The 23,747-nt window shown below is 38.0% G+C and overlaps 1 protein-coding gene across 3 annotated transcripts in view; it reads right to left on the bottom strand.

Annotated features, from left to right (window-relative positions):
- The window catches only part of LOC125237680 (serine/arginine repetitive matrix protein 1), a 125,862-nt gene that overhangs the window by 51,489 nt on the left and 50,626 nt on the right, over positions 1–23,747 (bottom strand). For 2 of the 3 annotated variants that reach the window (XM_048144823.1, XM_048144822.1), the window contains 2 exons: positions 8,017–8,088; positions 7,227–7,421 (listed from right to left, as the gene is read on the bottom strand). The exons of the other annotated variant lie outside the window; for it this stretch is intronic. In XM_048144823.1, coding sequence (XP_048000780.1) covers positions 7,227–7,350 — 124 coding nt within the window. In that variant the 5' untranslated portion in view covers positions 7,351–7,421; positions 8,017–8,088. The remainder of the gene's footprint in view (positions 1–7,226; positions 7,422–8,016; positions 8,089–23,747) is intronic. 3 annotated transcript variants of the gene reach the window in all.

Raw genomic sequence — 23,747 nt, 5'->3', positions numbered from 1 at the left:
TTTGCGGAACGCTCGGCTAGATGGTGACGCTAATATTAATATTTGACATTTTAACACATATCAAGCTAACAATATGGGCCAAATTGTCAAAACTGAGGTTCAAACGTTTTAAGCCGGTGTCGAGAGATGGCAGTCTATGCACTGTGATTACACATTTTACTTTGACAGTAACTCTCTATAATACTCGATCCTCTTTGGCATTAGGTAAGTAACTTAACTTTTTCCAAGAAGAATACATCAATTCAATCATAATTAATATAAATAGAAATACAGAGAAATTAAGTAAATAAAAGAGGTTACTTCATATATGTCAAACTTACTTAATTGACCGAGCGTCAGCGAAGGTCTCATTTCCAGCTTGGGCAAAAACACTTTTGTTTATCGAGTTCCAGTCACATTTCTTATCAATTCTAGAGAGATTTTGTAGACCATAGCTTAGTCCTACTAGACTAGAGTAGCTAGTTGATATTACATACATACATACAATCACGCCTGTTTCCCATAAAGGGGTAGGCAGAGTACATGAAACTGCTAAAGTTACAGTGCCATCTCTTGGCAAATAAGGGGTTGAAAGAAAACGAAACATTGCAGTGACAGGTTGCCACTGCCAGCCTCTCGCCTACGCTACAATTTACCTCATATTCCACAGTCGCCTTCTACGAAACCCACGGGAAGAAAGGGGGTGGTGAAATTCTTAACCCGTCACCACACGATATATATTCTCTTAAACCACGATAAATAATTTAACTTGAACTAAGCCGATGACATATAACTGTAACAGCCGACTCTTGACGTGACGCGCAAATATCACGATGGTATTTAGATGCACTTTGAGGCGGTGTAATAATGGGACGCTGCGCTGGGCGAACTACTGACCCCGAGTAGGATTCAGACGATACAAGATTTGAAAAAAAAAAAACAAGATTTTTCTTTTATGATTATGTATGTGTTACACATATAAAATCGATAACTCACGTAAAATTTTCGGAGGTCGCTCGACATGTTTCGCTCCGTTTCATTGAGCACGCGCGATGCCGATGGTATCCCGACGCAGATTTTACATGTTTAATATGTCAGTGTCTCACGGTAGTTTTATTATTAAAACTATGTATGTGTGTGCAGGTAGGTTTTAATAGTTTAAAAGAAAATCCTAACTATAGCCAAACTCGACATATTACGGCATAGACGCTTTAAATGTATTTACGACGCTTTAAATAAAGTCTTGGGTGCTACTAGATCCCATGACCTCTTTGAGCAGGGTGGCATGTTGATTTGGTAGCTTAGATGGATGAGCAGTGATGTAACTATTCACGGGTCGTGGTTTCAACAGTAGATTTTTACCCTCTATTCTATCGTAAAACCTACTAAATACCTTTCCAAAAAGAAAATATCATCACAGACCTTGAATACAAATTCTTGATAATCATAAAAGTCAAATTTATAACCCCAATAAATCACCTCAAACGATTGGGCACGCAACTATCTTCGTCGCACTTAGCTGTTTAGAGCGAGATAAAGTTAGTGTCGAATTTCATCTTCCAAACTTGATTTGGTCAGTTGAGGCAGGCGGCAAAAACTGACCCAAGCGTTCACTGTGGAAAAGGTGTAAGTATATGTTTTGATCTAAATTATTAGCTACCTTTTCTTGCGACTACATGGAATTGATCGCGGTCACTGGCGATCATCATCCTCCTCCTTGTTATCCCGGCATTTTGCCACGGCTCATGGGAGCCTGGGGTCCGCTTTGACAACTAATCCCAAGATTTGGCGTAGGCACTAGTTTTTACGAAAGCGGCTGCCATCTGACCTTCCAACCCGATTGGTAAATTAGGCCTTATTGGGAGTAGTCCGGTTTCCTCACGATGTTTTCCTTCAACGGAAAGCGATTGGCAAATCTCAAATGACATTTCGCACATAAGTTCCGAAAAACTCATTGGTACGAGCCGGGGTTTGAACCCACGACCTCCGGATTGAAAGTCGCGGACACTGGCGATGTTATCTCTATATGTGGCATTCGTATACAAAAGGTACTTTAGTGTTTCAAAATCAGTTGATAGAGATACCATTGCATCAGGAATCAGGACCCTTATAAATGGAAAGCCACATATTCTCACAAACAAGATTGGTTCATTAGCTGCATATATCAGTTAATCAATCATTTTGGCATCGCCAACCGCCAAATCAGCGATTGCAGCAGTACCTACAGCCAAATGTGAATTAAAAAGACACAAAGTAATGCAATCAGTTGAAGTCTTTTTTATTTTATGCAATTCATAATTAATGATATTGTAAATGCGTGAATTGACCGTATTATTATTTAAATTGATTTAATTTACAAGCTTTTCACAAGTGTCGGTCCCCAGTTGAGTTGAACTTCTCAAAAATTGCAAATCTATGTAACGCCATGTTGGATGAAACTCTATACTTAATATTAGTATTTCTACATGTACCTGGATTTGTTTGATTAATATCTTTAGTTTTTTTAAAGAACGGTAACATGACACACAATCTATAGGTACTTTTATATTAACGTGTAGTTATATCGCCTACTTGAGTTCGAGAATAAACTTCTTGTGATTAATTTCTATGTTACAAGTAAAAACGTGAGCTATCTTTACTTTACACCACAATGGTGTCGATGTCTTATCGTTAGGAGGTTTAATACAAACATCGCTTCTTACGTAACACGATTTTTTATCATCACCGCAAAAACTTGTCCATCCGCAGTAAGACATTGTCTCGTCTTTTGCAAACTATTCTGTGTTTGAGTTGTTATCAGTGTTTTTTTAACAAATTAGGCTGCATGCCCGACTGGTTTGACAACAAATATTTTTATATGCGAAGTTTGGCATTTGCCCATATATAGTCTGAGTACACCATAAGGTACAGCTACAGAGTACTTAGTATATGGCTTTGTAAGAAGGCATGAGTTCAAAAATGCGGATAAAGTTTTTTGTACATGTGTATGGAAACTATGGATTACAAGTTTAGCTTCTTCTTAATTTATCGATTGTACACAAAATATCTAAAACAAAAACTTCATATGAATGCTTTGCAACCCATCACAATATAAAAAGGACGTCCACTGTTGTTTTAGTAAATAAAGGTGACAATACTACAAGTGTAATGTAAGACATCAGTAAAATGTCAAGTGAAGTAATTTCTAGAAATATCACAAACTTATATGAAACTACAAAGCAAACTCTATCGATATCTACCACCATACCACTAGATACCACACAGCTATGACGTATTCTAATTTGCATTCGACCTTGCATTTGCCTGTTTCCAGCATCAATACCTACAATAGTTATTTGTTATACAAGGGGGCAAAGTTGTATTTTAACGCCGAGTGTGGAATTGAAAAACGAGCAAGTGAAAGGATTCTATAGTTGAACCACTAGCGAAGCGAGTGGTTCGAGAATAGAATCCTGAACTTGCGAGTTTTTTAACACACGAGAAGTAAAATACATTTGCACCCGAGTGTAACACAAAACTTTTCCCCTCACTATAGCGAGGAAACTACAACGCAAAAAATACGTTTATCACGGCTTCCAGTGGTAGTTCCAGGTGGTAAATCATCTTTATTACTAGATTCACCTACTTTTATCAATTTTGAAGCAGTTAATTTGACTTTACTCAAGGTCAAATTACTTTACCCACTAGTGGATAAAATGCGTTTTTACCCGCCGGTATTAAAGGACAAAACACGTGTTTCCGAGCTAGTGAGGGGAAAAAGTAATTACTCCAGTCTTTTTTACTCTAAAGGTACTACCGTAAAATGTACAAGTTTCAACGTCATCGTGCCCGTTCTGACCTTGTTTTGTTTCGGATCCGTTAACAATGGCTCCTTATCTCGCATCGGAAACACCTACTGTCTGCCCCAGATCGACAGTATCCGCAACGATATCAGGTATAAATGGACCTGCTGCGATATTATCGCACTTTTGTAGATATAGAACAAGAACAGAGTAGGCCCCAAGACACTGCCTTGAGGTACCCCGTAATACACCCTTTCATTCCCACTCGTACGGTCACGCTCACCCTCTGTTTCCTTTACGAAAAATAACTATTAAAGAGAGAAAATGTAATCGAGTTTATAATATCTATGTCCATCTACTATGTTGATAATCCAACCCTCCCAACTCCTCCCAATCCCTTTCCAACGAAAATCACAAAGAGTTTAAATTTATAATCTAATTGGACTCATTGCGACTGCATAAGTACAATTCAATCAGATCTTCGAGTGGCGTATTGTTGAATAAAAAACTGGATTAACTTGCAAATTGATTACTTCCTTTGCTTAAATGAGTCAGCGTTTGTGTTAATTATTAACACAATGCTGTAGACGTGTTAATTTACTGTACATGTTGAACTTGAGTTTTGATTTAGGAAGTATCGTGATTATACACTTTTATGAAACTATTGCATGTCGTTATATAGTAGTAGCTACAATATCTCTGTCTGTAGAACATAATGAACATATGTGGCGACCCATAATAGATTCTCATGTTTCAGTTCAATAAAGACGTGCGGATGAAGCTTGTAAGAACTCTTTAGGCATGAAAATCCACAATTATTCTACACAGTGGGATTATTGCCTTTGTGTTTGCCACTAATCAAAATATAGGCATTTATAGAATCTAAATAACGGAACGAGTAAGGAGCTCAAAAATATCGGAACAAGCCTCTATGATCAATTAATTAGAGCACCGGTCGCTCCGATATATCTGATGGCGAACACAATTGATTAAATACTTTATATAGCGTTTGATTGTATTGTAGGTATAATTATTAAACAATGTTCTTTGTTTCATTCATTCAAAATACTATTTAACGTAAAATATTACAAGATTAACATAATTGCTTGACATTAAACATATAAAGGGTACATATTAACATTTAACTACACGAAATAAATTACCTGGCGTAGATTTTCGTGTACATATATTCATTCTCAGTGAATCAAGCGTCTCATTAAAATACAAAATCCATAAGTACATTTTGATGTAGGTATCAGTTATTTTATTTTTCGTGTTGGTAAGTACAAGTTGAGAAGAAGTGCTAAGTGTTATAAAAGCCACAGACATACCAGTTAGATGAACGTTAATCGAAAATTAGTATGTTAACAACCCGTCCTTTTCACTTTCAGTATGTGTGAGTGGTTAATAGAGAGACGCATATTTACCGGCTACACTCTTGAACACACCATGTATATCGAACAAGATGATCGGCAATTATTCGAACTTTCAGGTCTGCAAGTAATTTTTGAATATGGAATTTTCAAATTCTGTTTGATATTATAAGCACTAAGAGTTTTGAATGATTCACGGTTATTTTCATTAGACTTATATTGACCGGGATATAGACCGTGATTACCTTTTTGATTTTTGTCGAGCTCCCGATATTTCGACGCAGTTGCATGCATCATGATCACGGAAAACTGACGAAGGCGGGTGGATGTTAAAGTTGCATAGGCAGCGTGCGATCTACCCTCCTTCGCGCGCGTCGGCTGCGTTCACTTTCAGCGTTCACAACGTTATACAAGGGTGCAAAGATCTATTTTAACGCTGAGTGTGGCATTGAGAAACGAGCAAGTGAACGAATTCTACTACAGTTCGAGAATAGAATCCTGAACTTGGTGATTATTTCAACAAACGATAAGTAAAATATATTGCACCTGTGTGTAACACAAACTTTTCCCCTCACTATAGCGAGGAAAGTACCTACAACTCAAAAACTCGTTTATCACGGCTTCCACAGGTAGTAAATCATCTTCATCACTAGATTCACCCACTTTTATCAATTTTAAAGCAGAATATTTGACTATATTCAAGGTCAAATTACTTTATCCGCAAGTGGATAAAATGCTTTTTTACCATCTGGCATTAAATGATATTAAAACACGTGTTTCCGAGCTAGTGAGGGGAAAATTACATATTTACAACGATGGCGTAAATTGAATGAATGAATGAATGAATTACTTTATTGCGATAAACAAGGTATACATTAGGTGGTACATTATTATTATTATCCTCAACGAAGCGAAGGATTCTATAATTGCATCCTGAGCGTAGTGATTTAATAGTTCGTAGTGAAAAAACGACCAAAGTGGAAATAGAAATAGTTTTACTACCATATGGCTACATAAATGCCTACTGCTTTCCACATCTCCTATGTGGAAATCCCAAAATATGAATTATCGCTGTGGTCAAAATAAGAGGTACGCATTACGATACAATTTTGTATAGCTTATATTATTATGTGCAAACTGTTTTCGTTGCGCTATATTTTATACGTTCTCACTGGTCGCATTCACACTCGATGGTCTGTCCAAACATACTACACTCACAGTGTCACTACGTTTGTTCAATTCTGACTTCACCGGTTTTTTACACAAACAAATCACTGGATTCCATACATTAGATAGTTTGAAGCCATCCTCACGATTGAAATTTTTATATTTGTGAATCTCAATGGCTTCTCTTACCAATCTCGGTATGTAGTGGCGTTCCGTCGAAATTACCTTAGGACTATGCAACTCGATCCAATGATTTGCACCCGACTCAATGAGATGTTGAGCAATAGCAGACTTGCGAGTATCGTTCTTTTTGACTGCAGCAATGTGTTCTTTAATTCTGCAGGCAATAGTGCGCTTGGTCTGCCCTATGTAAGAACTGCCACAACTGCACTCAACTTTGTACACACCAGGTTTTTCCAGAGGAAAGTCAGTTTTCCGTGATCATGATGCATGCAACTGCGTCGAAATATCGGGAGCTCGACAAAAATCAAAAAGGTAATCACGGTCTATATCCCGGTCAATATAAGTCTAATTATAAGCACTTTTAGAAATTTGAATTTCGAATCTTAGAGATTCTATTCGAATTTGTTTTTTTAGAGGACTTAAGATGTTAATTTGCGACCGCTGACGGTGCGTTATGTAGTCCAAATGGCATACGTGAGATCGATATGTGTCCTTACTTGTAAATGTGAAGTATGTTTAACCACACCGCGTGTGGGATTGTATGAGGGTGCAAACACGTCGGAAATGCAAGCACCGGTCTCTGGTTATTGTATTGCTACATATATGAAGCTTCAATAATTTATATAATTTAAAAATATCGTTAGGACACCAGTCAAAGTAAGATTTTAAATTTATCATTAGATGTTTCACCGCGACACACATGGTAGTGTTCAAGAGTAGGTATCACCATAACGAGACTCACCGAATCTCTTGACGTGTACGTCTCTGTTAAAAGAAACGGTTCTCTTCGGTTCTTTCGGTTCGTTTTCGGTTTTTACGTTATCGCCATCTTCTTGTTTGTCTGTGGGGCCGGTTTCATCTGTCATTTGTTTATTCGCACCGTTATCCACGGTATCGTTGGTTACTTATAACGGTGATTCGTTATCATCGGTATTTTCTGTAAACAGTTAATGGGAAAAAATGGTTGATATTTCCAAATGTCAGATAACTCCAATTTATTTAAACATCTATTTATTAATGTTTATTGAATCATTAAGGTACACTATATGAACTTTATCGATTATTTTTATATTGTGCTGAATCAATGTCATATTTTCGAGAGTATTTTTAATATTTACATATATTGTTAGTAACTAAGTACCTAAAAGTAACATCATTTACTATAATTTTCGTTTTTTTTTTCTACATTCCAAACGGGTCTAAGATTGGTTCGCATGAAACGTTATTTTTAAATAAGTCTGAACTGTGCAGAATGTATTTCGACATATATAATGTAGAAGTAGATACCGAAATTCTCAGTTGCATTCTTTTCATAAGACAGATAATTCTTGGCAATATTTGTCCTAAATTCCTGTGACATTAACTTTAATAGCGGTTTTATTTCATTTCATAATTTTTGACGCCAATTGAACTGTAGATCAACAATAAGTAATAAATTTATGATTACTGTGAAGATCATGTAGATGCATATTTTGAAGAGATAACGTTGTTGGCGATAGAAGGGTTAGCTGTGTTAATTCAGTTTTATTTACCTGTTTTTTTGCGATGACATCAGCTACGCTATGTACTCGTTATCGGTAACTTCAGTCTCATCTTGTGATATCCTGAAACAATTGAAAGATAAACATTAAAAAGTTACAATTATAAAGAATAAAAAAAAATACCAAAACCTAAACCGAGGTGGTGGTAGCTTTAATGAATGACTCACACTACAAACGATAACGGAACGAGTCGCTGTGTCAATTTATGTAGAGAGCTCGGAGATCCCGCAAATTAAATCATCCCGTATCGTCATGTCCCTTTCTAATGCGAGTCATTTTTTACTCCACTAAAATTGTGCAAAGAAACTGCCATTCTTAAGGTTCCCAGTGGCATCCAGCCCCTTTGAAAAAGTCCCAATGTTTCAAAGGCATAAACTGTGTTCCTAAGTAAACAGAGTTTGATATTAGTACTTATTAATACATGTGCTTTCATAACCGTAAAGGTCAGATGGCACTCGCTTTCGTAAAACTAGTGCCTACGCCAAATCTTGGGATTAGTTGTCACAGCGGACCCAAGCAGCGGCAAATGCCGGTATAACGCAAGGAGGAGGATGATGATCCAAGTAAAGGTTAGAGATTAGAGACATAATAAACTGACACACTCAATGGACCAGCCTGTTATAAAATATGACAGAAAGGCACATCCGATAGCGATCTACTGTCGGAACTCTCGGATCATCTGTTGCAAAACTGGCGGTCAGGTATTTGCTAAACTTTGTGAGTAGATGGTTGCAAAACTCTTGGTATGCTAGTTTAGATTTAGCATACCTATAAATAAAAAAACCGGCCAAGTGCGAGTCGGACTCGCGCACCGAGGGTTCCGTACAAACCTGCATTTGATATGAATTTCAACTTGATAGCTCTACGCGTTCATGAGGAAAAAAGTAATAAGTTTATATTTATTAAAAAAATATATATTTTGTAATGTAACTAAAAATTTAAGGTTTTCGGAATTTTTCCTTTATGTGTGCTATAAAACGTTGCTTCATGCCAAATTTCAAGATTCTAGGTCGACTGGAAGTACCCTTTAGGTTTTGATTCCCTTGCGAGTACTTGCGAGTTTCAAAATATGCAGCTTAAATTGCTGTTTCTTTTGATTGCGTTGACATAGAAGTTTGATTTTGTTACAGCTTAAAGGTATTATAGACCTGAGTATTTGGTATGAATTTCAATTTAATACCTCTACGCGTTTATGAGGAAATGGGTAGTAAGGTTAAAATTATTAAAAAAAAATATATTATGTGATGTAACTAAAAATTTATGGTTTTCGTAATTTTTCCTTTATCTATGCTATAAGACGTTGCTTCGTACCAAATTTCAAGATTCTGAGTTCACGGGAAGCACCCTGTAGGTTTTGATTCCCTTGCAAGTGTCGAAAATTTGCGGCATAAACGGCTGAATCTTTTGATTGCGTTGGCTTAGAAGTTTGATTTTTTCACAGCTTCAAGGGACAGTAGACCTGAGTAATTGATATAAATTTCAGCTTCATACCTCCACGCGTTCCTGAGAAAAAGGGTCTTGACAGACGGACGGACGGACAGACGGACAACAAAGTGATCCTATAAGGGTTCCGTTTTTTCCTTTTGAGGTACGGAACCCTAAAAAAGAAGGATAAGTCTTGTGTAACACAGATAAATGTTATTTACTATCTTTAAGATATATTCATTATTGGTTTAACCGACCAACCGTAACGGTGAGCTGAGACTCTGGGACGTCTTAATACAGGCATAAGCAAAATTTTATATAATATATCAATCAATCAATCAATATTTATTTGCAAAAATGTAGTGTTACAGTGAGTTCTTAAGTGTAAGTATACAAAAAGTGCGTACATTCTACTTGAATAAGCATGCAAATTTTACTTATAAGCTACTTAATTAAGCTATTCTAATAGCGTATACTGATCCTCATGCTTTGATCTACAGATCGCAATTTTTAAAGTGATTTTCGAGAAGTTAGGTAAGAAGCTTCGATTGTCACTTATATTTTTTTGTCAACTTATTTTGCCACTTCGAAATCAGTTGCCTGTTTACAAGTATTTTTACCTTAGACTAAATAAATACTTCACCATCATTGAGGTCAGAGGAAAGGTAAATATTTCGTCCACCTGTTAACCAATAGACAGAGGCATGCAACGACAGTAGCAGTAGAAAGGTCCAGGTTACCTAGCCAACGTCACAATCGTGTACGTTTCGAAAACGTTGTAAAACTATCGTAGCTAGCTGTCCCTAACACTCTTCTTTAGTGGCACTAGTGGCGCGACAGAGCCAGACTAGCAATGTACCTAAGAAAAGTTTTCAAAATTGCGAATTTTGGAAAGTTCTTGGCAGATTTATGGTCAATCTTTAAGTTTCTGCCACACATAAAGCGTTTTGATAGCGTAGCGTTAGCGGAGCGCAATGATAGCGGTGTGCCGGACGAACGCTGGCGTTCCCCTCGCAATCCGCGCGCATTCCGCCCGCAACCCGCGCTCGTTAGTTCCCGCCGGGGGCGCAACGCCAGCGTTCGTCCGGCGCGGCGCACCGCTATCATTGCGCTCCGCTTACGCTCCGCCTACGCTCTCAAAACGCGCATGTGTGGCCAAGCTTTTAGGGTTAATTCCTATGGCATTTGATAAGTTGATAATAAACGCCAGTGTGTAACTCTGTGGTGTAACTCAAACATCAAATGAAGCGATCGTCAACTATTGATAACATTGAGTTATACATCCGAATCTTTAAGGAAATGTTCTCATTGGCAACTCGGATGAGAATTTTCTTATAAAAATTTCCAGTAATTTCTGGTTCTGCAACTTGTACATTGCTAAGCCAGACTGCGTTTCGATCCATACACGGATATGGAGCCTAGGTTACCTATACAAATAAACCACGTGTGACGTGACCCTGCGTGACATTGCCCCCCCCCCCCCCTCCTCCCCTCTAGGCACGCAGCTGGATCAGCCCTTGTTTCGATCGCCACGTAGCGTCAAACTGTCGCGTTGGCTAGGCCAGTAGCTAATGGGAGAAGTAATTTATACATTCGAATGTGCAACTAATCCCTTACACGTCTATCGGGCGTGCAATCTGTCGGACATGTTTTACGTGTAAATGCACTTATGCAATGGCCGCTGGCTTGAGCGGTAGACTGCCTCCTACAGACTCCGTGAGGTGACCCGGTGACTAACAAATTGCTAGTTGCATATTTTTCAAAAATTCCCCTTAAACGTCTTGTGTTATTTAATATTTTGCGTCAGTGGATTGGCTTCTTTTTCATGATTTTCAGGTGTCATATAAAAATTTTAAGTAATCATAAAAGGTATCGGTACAAAATGCGCAGAAAAACGACCGTAAGCCTTTCATGAGACCTTTGCCAATTTTGATCTCACTTCACTTATGGGACCTTTCCAAGTTTTGAGTTTAATAAGAGGCGAGGTACCATCCTCCATATTCGTAATAAAAAAATTGGATCCTATGGTCATTACAAAATCAGTACTTAAAGTTTTAAAGTAATTTATTATATGAGCACATCTTGCAGTGAATAATAATCAACTAACCTTAATTCAGACATTATAGTACCTACAAAGTATAGGACCTCAAAGGATTACTGTCACATTCTTCCAGACCGCAGTTACATTGCTTTAAATTTAGATGCTCTATCTAACAGTAAAGTGATCAGTTTGACGGACACTGATGCAAGCTCTTAGCTCGCGCCCACGTGGTTATTAAGTCATAACAATCAATTCGCCTTGCGACATGAGGAGTCCAGTGGAGTGATCTGGCCGAGATATAAGATCGACATGTATAACTTATTTAATATGCCAATGATCGCTGTCGTTATAACTTAAATTGTTTTAAATATGATTTATAGTATTATGCAAAACTAATTTATTTCCTTATATGTATGTTTATATAGCGAGGACATGTAGTTTTTTATTATTTACATAAAGGTGCCCAATGCTTCATTGCATTGTTAAGCATGTGCATTCAAAGTCATATAGCAGAATCCATATCTAATGAGAACCACCACAGAACCACACATTTCTTTGAAGTAAGTACGTTCCTTATGAATTGGGAAACAGCTAAATTTCCTGCCGATTTTAACACCATATTAATCAATATAAATCCACAGTTATAACCTTAAATTCCATCGTGAGTCAGTGTGTAATATTTTAATTCGTAATGCCAATACATTTCGCGGTGGGTGTACGTAGGCGCTCAAGGCGCTACCGGCCTTAACGCATCCTCTGCACTTCTGGTTTCCTGGTACTCTGTATATTTTAGGCGTTAATGTAATTTGATATGTAGGAGATAAATGCATCATTGGTAGTGCGACTGGTTTTATAGTGTCTTATAGGTATATTAGGTATTATAATAATTATTAATTATTAATAAATTAATATGAATATGAATGTGAATATATTAAAGGAACACTGATTTCAAATCGCTGACAGCGTACTTCACTCCGTAAATAACGAATAATTTCATGCCATACCCTCGGTGGTCCCTAACGCCATCGGAGAAATTTGTAGCTAGACATTTTTGCGACTGTTCTGTTTAAATAGATTTTCCTTATTTTCTTTCTACACTCCGTATCCGAGTAGTATTTGATGAATGTTAACTTTAGCCAGTCTTTTCCAAGACCACATTTTGCAATTTAATGTGTGTAAAGGGAATTAGTTTAGTACCTAATACAATATTTGCAATTGCCACACTTGGTCATGCCAAACAAGCTAATTTTATGTAGTTTATTTGTTTATCATAGATACAGAAATAAGAAAAATTCTTCATAAGCATACTAATACCTATAACCCGCTAAAAATGCTTTTTTGAGCTTTTCAGGAATGCCTCTCAGAGACCTCCAAATGTAGGTGACTAATTAGGAATAATATGTTTAAAATCTATACTTATGTTGGTGATTGTGGAGAGTTCGTAATGTCCGGCTAAAGTTACGTAAAAATAAATTATAACAATAAGAACAAGGTCTATAAGAGAAATAATATCAAAGTAACTTTTAGCTAAAACAGTAATATTTAAGGTTGGCCAAATACTAACTATTATGTCTATTATACTAAACATTTCAGACAAACCTGTCAAAACATCTCATGTCCAATTATCGCCGCTTGCCCCGACACCTACCATAATCGCAAGCTCATTATGGTGTCCATAAATGGGAGGTGTGACGTCACGAGAATGATGACGTCACGGCCGCTATGTATGGCGCTGCCATTTGGTGACGATGACGAGGCGCCATATGCTTTTGGTAATTGAATGAAGTAGGCTGAGTGTGTTGAATGATGTAGTAAAATATAATGGTGGAGATAGACGGACTGCAACTCTATTGTATCTTAAATTGTATGGAAACTAGCGTGTAGTTCTCAAAGACATTGCAGTTGGTTTGCAGTCCGCCTGTATCGGCCAAACAACGTATCTGGAAGCATCTGTAGCTTTTCATCAGAGGGTTCTTATGGGTCTTTAATTTTACACAATTCCCCATAAGAATTGTGGGTGCCCGTGTGCTGAAGGGTTAAGAATTTCGACACCTCCTTTCTTCCCGTGGGTGTCGTAGAAGTTGACTGCGGGATATGGGTTAAATTGTGGCGAAGGCGAGAGGCTGGCAACCTGTCACTTCAGTGTAACAATTTCATTTTCTTTTAACCCCGTTTTGCCAAAAGTGGTACTGAAACATGAATCGTTTCATGTGCCTAATGAGTAGTTTATGTGCTCTGCCTACCCTTTTTGAGATACAGGCGTGATGGTACGTAGGACCTTTCTGTAGAAATTTCTTTTGCAATGTCAGATGAAAAGGACCCTACTGCTCTTGAATTGTAAGTGCGTTTTCACATTATCCGATCCGATATCGGATGTCGGACCGATATCCCATACATATTACAGGCGCCATCTTGGATTTTTTCTATTGAAATCCTTCCGACATCCGATATCGGATCGGATAATGTGAAAACGGACTAAGGAGACTTTTGTGATTGAAAGCCACATATACCTACAATTTACCTACAGGCCTTCATATTTAATGCAGTGAGATAAAAACTAAGATAAGGAGCATAAATAAACGCAAAAACTTCAAAGGCTAAATGATCGTTGCAAGTTAAAATTTCAATATTTTCCTCATAAAAATATCTAAAAGTAATTTAAAAATATCGCCCTGCCAGAAGTGTCGCCATAACTCGAGCAAGAGTTGTGGCGTTAATTTTAAAACTAGCCGGTTTGCTATTCTGATTTCTTGCAGAATTGATTACTCGAACTGGGGCCCGTTTCTCGAAAGGTACAAGCCTTGTATTACAAGTGCGCGAACTGTCAAATCGTATGGGTTGTCATGGAAACACACTTGTAATACAAGGCTTGTACCTTTCGAGAAACGGGCCACTGGCCTGCATACAAGCGTGTCTCAATTTTTCTTGTTTTTTGAGGCCGTATTTTTAAGACATGTGTTCAAAATGCTGATGTAGATGATGGATATTTTTTTCTTCTTCTGATCGATCGATCGATCGGATATCGGATGTAAGACCGATATCTCACACATTTAAGCCGCTATCTGTGATTTTTGCCTTTTAAATCCTTCCGACATCCGATATCGGATCGGATAATGTGAAAACACACTTAGTCCCAATTCTATCTGCGGCCGGGCCTCTTTTTTTTTTTCGTTATAAGAAAAGAAAACTTACAATAAAGTGTTGTACTTATCTGCCAAACTGCACAGCAGTTTGTTGGCAGAAAATTATTCTACCCTCCACCATTTATGTTGAACCACTTATTTTGTATTTCATACAATGATAAAAAAGTATGTAATTTAATTTAAACATGCAAGTATGTCCTACCCAAGGTATCCAAGCACTAATCTTACAAAAGTAAAAAATAGTCAACGACAACAACTTTAATGTTGGGTTTGGAGTAAATAAAATTTTTTCAATGTGTTTTTGTACCGGTGCCAGGATGCTCGATTCTGGGTTATCATAGGGGTTAGGTTATGGGCTTTCATCTCCCTTCTGGACCACCATGTGTTGGAAAACCATGGGTTGGGGGGGGGGGGGGGGGGGTGTCATTTACAATCAATCTCTGTAGCTCTTTTCATATTCCAGGGCTAAAGAGTCACAATTGTTTTTCGTTTGCTACGGATTGCCAACTACTGACATTGGTAACGTCTGCTCACCAGGTTTTGCGCTTCTGCTGCTACTTATAATGACAGTTTTGCAAACTGGTACCTAGAACACACCAAAGACATCATTTATGATTTTTTTCTTGCTGATATTCAGGATTTTATTACTTAAGCCAGTCAGGTCAAATAATACTGGTGCTCAAGCACTAGAGGTACATAACCAATAGTAACAAGCCCTGCGCATGCGCATTGATCATGCGTTATCGGACAGGTGCGGGCATGGAGAAATCGATACAGATTCCAACATACCCGCCGTAAATATGATCAGGTCTGCGATATTTGCCTGAAATGCCCAATGCGAATTTGAAGCAGGTAAGTACTTAAGTAGTATTTAATTCTTAGCATTTATTCAACCTGCTTTGTGTGTTTGGCAAAAGTATTACAATAATGCCTAAATACAACATGGGTTGGGGTGTCTTCCTCTTCTCTGGGATTGAGTGAGGATCTTTAGGACGGATTATATATGCCTAAATTAGTATCTGGGTAACCGAGAATACCGAGATGTGTTAGAAAAACTAAATATAACAACTCATAAATTATAGGTTTTTCAGAGGCATAAAAATCTTAATTCAGATCGATTTTTCGTCACGAAACCCCATATGTACAGTCAACCAATTGGAACCGCCACTCTACAACCATGTCATAATGACAAGCAGTAAGAGATTTCTTACAATCGGATTTATAACGTCACTATGACATAGTTCTACAGTGGCCTAGGGTTCCAATTGGTTGACTGTACCATAGAGGAATAAGTAAGGGAAGAGTTGTAACTCTATTCATTTTAGTCAACAACAAATAATGACGACTAACTTTGATAAAAAAAATATTGTCCCTATCTCGTAGGTGTTAATTATTATATTTTAATTAACCGTTAAACTTTTTTAGTGTTATTTTATTTACTTTATTCCAAAAAAGAAAAAAACTTAATGACCAAAAGGCGAGCTTAATGCCATGAGGCATTCTCTACCAGTCAACCTTTGGGCAAAGCAGAAAAGATGGCGGTGCATTGAGAAACCATTGTTAAAACGTCTATAAAAACCTTATTAAATCTCTTATTTAAGCTCCTGTTGCAAAATTATCTAATTTAACTTTTTCCAGCTAAAAACAGCCTCTAAATATTTAGTTAGCTATATATTTTAATCAACCCTTTTCTTTTTATAGTTATTTTACAATAAATCATATTTAACCTCCTTACCGCGTAACGAGCCGGCGCGCGCGCATAAATCGTGCCGCTTTTAATTATCGATCGATCGAGATTACCTCCCTTTATAGATCATTGATGTTTTACTCCTTTTGCGTTCTACTCTGGTGACCTGCATAGCGGTTATTTTTAGAACCAGGTACCTAGCGGATAGAGCTTATAGGGAACATACCCAAACTACGTGACCATATTTGTGCCGTTTTTTGCTCCCCCTGTAGTTTTCACGTAGTAATTTATAAATAAATGAAGTTTTAAATCAATTTTTGCTAAAAGTTATTAATCAAAAATCAGCCACTACATACCTAACTCCATTATAAAGGAGCTAAGAAAACTGTGCATTAAAACTTGCTTTACATAAGTAAGGTAAACACGCCTCATTCGGTGACACGCCTAATTCGGTGATACAAGCTTTGAATTAAGCACTATTCCGAAAGACGATTTTTGGTTGTTTCACCAAATTAGGCGTGTCACCGAATGAGGCGAGTTTACCCTACCTACCTAAGAAGACAATCGCTGGCTCTACGACAATGAAACGCTTTGTGTCTCTCTCTCTCTTCAATATTAGTGCGACAGTATTATTTTCGTTGCGTTGCCACGGTATAAACGATAGGGCACTCGTCTACGCACCCTGTACTTTCTTCGGAGCCCGGCCAGTATTTAGGGCTCCATTCACCGGCAGTAGAATGTACGGCGCAGGCGCAAGGACGTGGCCTTATACGTACGTTGGGTGTGATACTAAACCAAACCGATCGAGCGACCAGTCTGTTGATCGATCGTAGCTATGTGTATATAAGTAGCCAATCCCATGCAATTTTGACGAATCGATAGACAGATTTTGGTTCGTTCGGGGAGTTCTTTTTCTCTAATTCCTTGCCGGCGGCTATATTTCCGAGTCCATATTATAACCCGGCAACCTTCAAATCAACTCATGATGTTCATAAGCGCATTGTAATGTGTCTACTTGGAAAATAAATATTTCATTTCATTTCATTTCAAGGGTGAACAGGCATCTTCTGGGCGAGCTCACTCCATTCGTAGGCCTGCGTAGGCATTTCATATTCCACCCAGAAATTAAAATTTAGATTTTAAGATTTGACCCACACCATAAATTAAATATAACAAGATCATACCATCCCATATTAAAATGCGACCGCCTACGAACGCGCTTACACTCCACCACACATAGATGGCGCCACAAAAAAATGCCTGGTTGCCACCGATTATTTGTAGATTGGCATTAAGTGTCAATTCCGAGCCGTAAATCTATGTCAAAAGTGACACTTAACGCCATCTACAAGTATAATCGAAAGCTACAAGACATTTTTTTTTGTGGCGCCATCTATGTGTGGTGGAGTGTAAGCGCGTTCGTGGGCGGTCGCATTTTAATGTATGGGATGGTATGGTCTTATTATATTTAATTTATACCCACACTAACTAACATATGTACATTACATACCTACATCAGAATAAACAGAGTAGGAGATAAATTAAAAAAAAAAAAAACATTCGGAGCCAGTGTTACCAAAAAGGCAAAAGGCACCGACATCGACTTAGAAACTCATTAACGATATAAAAAGGTATTAAAATATTAGATATGGTAAAAAGAGGCGTTTCCGAACACAATAATTCAGGCTCCCTTCCCCACGGACCTCCTAACGAGTTTTTTTCATTCGTATTGAATTATTGGCAAAATCCCGAACAAAGGTTTATTAAAATTCCACGTTCGAGTAGCATTAAAATTTAGGGCTGGTATTGTGTACACCCGTTCGCAATTTCAAAGTTACTTAAGTTCGTAGTATAACAATATTAGTTATAACATCCATACTAATATTATAAATGGGACAGTGTGTGTGTGTGTTTGTTTGTTTGTCCGTCTTTCACGGCAAAACGGAGCGGCGAATTGTCGTGTATTTTTAAGTGGAGATAGTTGAAGGGATGATGGAAAGTGACATAGGCTACTTTTTGTCTCTTTCTAACGCGACCGAAGCCGGGGGTTTGCTAGTTTCTTATATTTTCACAAACACAGGAAACTGTCTTTTGTATAGTCAGCAAAACTTGTTGGCTTTGCACCCCTTTTTAGGGTTCCGTAGTCAACTAGGAACCCTTATAGTTTCGCCATGCCTGTCTGTCCGTCCGTCCGTCCGTCCGCGGATAATCTCAGTAACCGTTAGCACTAGAAAGCTGAAATTTGGTACCAATATGTATATCAATCACGCCGACAAAGTGGTAAATTAAAAAGTGGAAAAAAATGTTTTGTTAGGGTTTCATTCCAACCCCAACGTGTGATATATTGTTAGATAGGTATTTAAAAATGTATAAGGGTTTACTAAAATCGTTTTTTGATAATATTCATATTTTCGGAAATAATCGCTCCTAAAGGAAAAAAATGTGTCCCCCCCTCTCTAACTTTTGAACCATATGTTTAAAAAAAATCACAAAAGTAGAACTTTATAAAGACTTTCTAGGAAAATTGTTTTGAACTTGATAGGTTCAGTAGTTTTTGAGAAAAATACGGAAAACTACGGAACCCTACACTGAGCGTGGCCCGACACGCTCTTGGCCGGTTTTTTTAAGTTGGAAAAATGCTTTTACGCATGCCACCCGGTCCGGTCCGGCCACTTTACATGTTCATATTTATAACTGTCCTATCCTAACTGTCCTTGCTGATTATGTGTTTAGAGCGTAAACAAATGCTAAAATTTTTGGTAAGAAAGAACGTTGTTTGACCGAAAATTTGGTTACAACTTCAATTTCGTAAATTTAAGGGAAAATGAAAAAAATCACACCTCCGGCAGGACTCGAACCTGCGACCTACGGCTTTGCAGGAGCTGTCGCTATGACCAACTTAGCCACGGAAGCCTGCTGGATGTGTGCGAATTCTTCCATGCCTTCTCTCAACTCCCTAACGCCAGGGTGGCGTATATTAGCGACATCTATGAATTATAATACATATTTATAGTAAATATAAGAATGCATCTTAGTTCATTTTTCTTTTAACTTAAAAAATATGTAGAATCGCTCGCAGGCGTTTCTGCATGATAAAGAACAAACTCAATTTCGTAACTTTCAAAACCTTTGTTTTTATTTAGCAAGATCGTATCCATCGCGCGTGCACAGAATGCGCGAGTTTAGAAGCATTGTGTAAAATCTACATAATACGGGCCCAGGCGCATCTTGATCGCGCATTTCGGGTGCGCATACGCAGCGACTTTGTCTTATTCGCTATTGGCTATTGTTTTAAAGTCTTCTGACCAATATGAAGTGACACTTCGAAATGTGAAATCTAAATTAACAATGAATTTTGCAATTGAATCTCCAATGCAAATAAAACAGACAATTTTTTTTATGAATCTACCACCAAATTTCAATTTAAAATTAAAATTAAGATCGATATTAAGAAAATGCGTTGTTTCAATTAGTTATTACCCATTACCGTTTAAGTATGTGGTTGCTAACTTCAAGTTCACTGTGTATCATCAATGTCCCTAACATTTGGTTGACTTCACTAAAATCCAAAGAAAAGTTTATTTTTTAAATTGCTTTTATGGTAAAAGCTTTGTCAGCGATCGCAATAGCACCAGAGACGAAAAAGCCGATAAAGCGATCAAAAAAAGTAAAAATAAATAAAACATTAGCCGAAAATAAAAGAGGATTTCGTCTTGAAACTTGAGCCTAATACACAAAGCGGTTTGAAACTTTGTAAGCCTGGCGGTGTTTTATGGGGCCGACAATGGCTACTTTATTCAAATTCCCGACAAAAAACGTAAAAGAATAAGGTTATTTAAAGTGTCAATTTGTCAAAGTAATAAAAAATATTATACAGGATGTAAAATAAATAGTGACCAACCAAATCAAAATACCACCACCAACCAAAACTTGACTTAACCAAAATAGTGGGTTTGAGGGCATATTAAATTTGGTGTCAAGTATGTACTGATTGGAAAAAACTAGGAGAGAACAGTGTAAGATTGACTATTTTGACTAAATTGGCGAAATTTGACTTGTGTGTTGTGAACAAGCTTCTTTTGTTAATGTTTTAGTGGTGTTTTTCAGCATCCCGGAGACCTCGGTCGCTCTGATATTGTTATTAACTGATCGATCTATGTCTTCTTCTTCTTCCTCCTACCCTTATCCCACGTTATGTAGAGTCGGTACAACACGTCTTCCTCTTCCATTCTCCTTTATCTTTAGTCATCTCAACAGTTACATCTTTCTTTCCCATATCCTCTTTCACACAATCCATCCATCGTTGTTTGGGTTACCCCTCCCTCCCCATCCATCAACATTCATCTCCAACATTGTTTTGCCTATATGACATTCATCCCTCCTCATTACATGACCGTACCATGCCATAGAGACAATCCGACAGTTTTCAACCAATTACGAAAAAACGTTAGGTACGTTTTCTGACCAAACTATTTCAATAAAAATATGAGCGTTTCATTTACCTGACTTTCAAGTTAATGTTAAGGGAGTCAGAAAATGGCATATGGCCAAATACCTTAAAATTTGGCCATCAGGATAAACTCGTTATGTATCAAAAATGTAAAGGTTCTGTCGCCGGTTGACCTCTGGCCGAGGTCATTGACCTTGCGCCGCCATCTTGGGCACTGCGTCGGCGACAATGACAGTTGACAGTGTGGGCTGTCAATGCTGTCATGGGTGTCATCGGTGACGTCATGATTTTGACTGCGTGGAATCCTGTGATGATTTGGAAGGTAATATGGTGAGCTTAATGGATTCAGAAATATATTCAAAAGCCGAGAGGCAGTGGAAAGCGTAAAATTACATGTAAGTCAAGTGAAAAATAAAAATTTTGAAAAACCCAAGACCACGACATAGGTGACCGATTTTCATGAAACATGGCTAAGAACACTCCCAACTAACTCAGCTTTCAGACAATAAAAATCGAAATCTAAATCGGTTCATCCGTTCGAGAGCTACAATGCCACAGACAGACAGACAGACAGCCAAACAGACAGAAAAACAGACAGACGTCGTTTTTGCGTCGGGGGTTAAAAAGAATGCATTGCATCGCAACCCAATTGAAAAGCATGCAAATCTAAAGACTGGCCTGGCTTAAAGACTTGAAATAATCCATGGACACTTGCGACAACAATGGATAGTTGCAGACATTTTTGCCGACATAAGAACCAATTAATTACTTTGTCCACCAGAGGTATGAAATTATTCTAGATTACTTAGTTCTTGCATCATTCATTGAGAATATCATCCGTCATATATTTTATCGGTCGCGCCAATTAACAATCATATATTTTTAAGCTTCGCTTCTTCGTTTGTCTGTGTGTCTTTGTGTGGTCACTTTAAACATCATTATTAGCACCAGGTACCAGGCTCCCATAAACGATAAGAGTTCTCTAATTTGTTTGTTATTCCACGAAGGACATTATCTGGCTCGTTGGGATTCGCGTGGCAGTAATTGCCTCGCATGTCGGTATGCCGAATGCAGTGCCTCGGATTACCTCCAGAAGATGCCGTATTATCAAATATTGGATCATTATCATCTCACACCAATCGATCTAGCCCCAAATTAAGCATAACTGGTATCATAAAATGTACAGTGCCTGCATGTTTCCGTACATTAGCTGTCAAATTCGATACACGAATTTATCGTAGGCGTAACACATCGTACATGCTCATTAAAGCTATGGTGCTAAATGTGCAGCAGCCTGGCAAGCGTACTACATGGCTTCACGGTTCCAATTCCAAACCATAAGATAAATAAATAAAATTTATGACGAAGATATATATTGGGTTGGTAAGAAAGTAATGAGCGATCGATTGAATTCCACATAAAATTTTTGAGAGAGTTCTAGAATCTTCTATGGTCGAAAGTATATAAAGGGCGAGTCGCACAGTTTCTCGTCAGTCATTCACTAGCTGTCGCCGAGCTAATATAAGGAAGAAAATGGACGAATTAAAAGTGCATGTAAGGCATTGCTTACTATATGAATTTCAGTCTGGCCATTCAGCCGCCGAAGCAGTGCGTAATATATGTCAGCGTGTTGCTCCTGAAGTTGTGTCTGAGGCCACGGCGAAACGATGGTTCCAGCGGTTTCGTAGTGGCGACTTTTCATTATCAGATCAACCTAAGTCTGGTCGACCGGTGAAGATTGATGTAGCCAAATTAAAAACCTTAATTGAAGGAGATCCGAGGCTAACGAGTCGTACTCTTGCTACCGAGTTAGGCTGCTCTCATGTCACCATAGAAACACATTTACACGAGTTGGGAAAAAACTACAAATACAGTGTTTGGATACCGCACGAACTTGATAGAGATCAACTAAACCGCCGTGCCGATATCTGCATACAACTTCTGTCTTTTCGCCGCACATTCAACTGGTTGGACCATCTTATCACTGGAGATGAAAAATGGGTCTTATATATAAATCACACATGCAAACGTCAGTGGCTAGCTCCAAACGAAAAAGGAATAGAGGCACCAAAAACAGAGCCTCACCCGAAAAAAGTTATGCTGTCCGTTTGGTGGGATATTCATGGTATTATTCACTGGGAACTCCTACCAAGTGGAATGACTGTTACCGCATCAGTATACTGTAATCAGCTTGAAAATTTAAACCAAAAAATCTGTCAGAATCGTCCACAGCATGCTAAAGTTTTTTCTTACACGACAATGCTCGCCCACACATTGCAAAAGTGACTCGGCTAAAGCTATTGGAGCTAGGTTGGAAAGTGATACCTCATCCACCGTACTCTCCAGACTTGGCACCTACGGATTACGCATTGTTCAGATCGCTAAGCAATGCCTTGAATGAAAAAAAGTTCGATGATCAAGCCCATCTACGACAGTACATAGCTGAGTTTTTTGAATCTAAACCTAAGAACTTCTTCGCCGATGCTATTCATTCTTTACCAGAACGATGGAGACAAGTAGTAGATAACGAAGGCCGTTATATTTTTGATAAATGATTAAAATAATAAATTAAATAAAAATTACAATATTGGTTATGATTCGCTCATTACTTTCTTACCAACCCAATAAAAATGCGAGACAATGTGATAAGTTGATAACAGTACAATCCAGGTCTTTTTAAAGCAAGAGTAAATAGAGGTAGGTATCTCATAGGTAAAAGCGTGCTCCACCGTAGACCGCATAATCACTTACCATCAGGTGTGATAGTGGTCAAACGCCTACCTATTATTCATACTAAAAAAAAAAACAGTAACAAAACAAGATCTTTTAGGCAATTAAAGTTTATATGATCTTCCAATTAAATGTAGTAGCAACGGAACTGAGTGACCGTACTTTTATAGGGATTTTATTGCGCGGTGAGGCACGGTGTCTTATTTTGTGACGATTAAGAGCTTCCTATTTGCACCACCTAGTGGG

This window comes from Leguminivora glycinivorella, chromosome 22 (genome assembly GCF_023078275.1).
Source record: "Leguminivora glycinivorella isolate SPB_JAAS2020 chromosome 22, LegGlyc_1.1, whole genome shotgun sequence".
Taxonomy (NCBI): domain Eukaryota; kingdom Metazoa; phylum Arthropoda; class Insecta; order Lepidoptera; family Tortricidae; genus Leguminivora; species Leguminivora glycinivorella.
The sequence above is the reverse complement of the archived record's forward strand: the minus strand, read 5'-3'. Positions and strand labels throughout refer to the sequence as shown.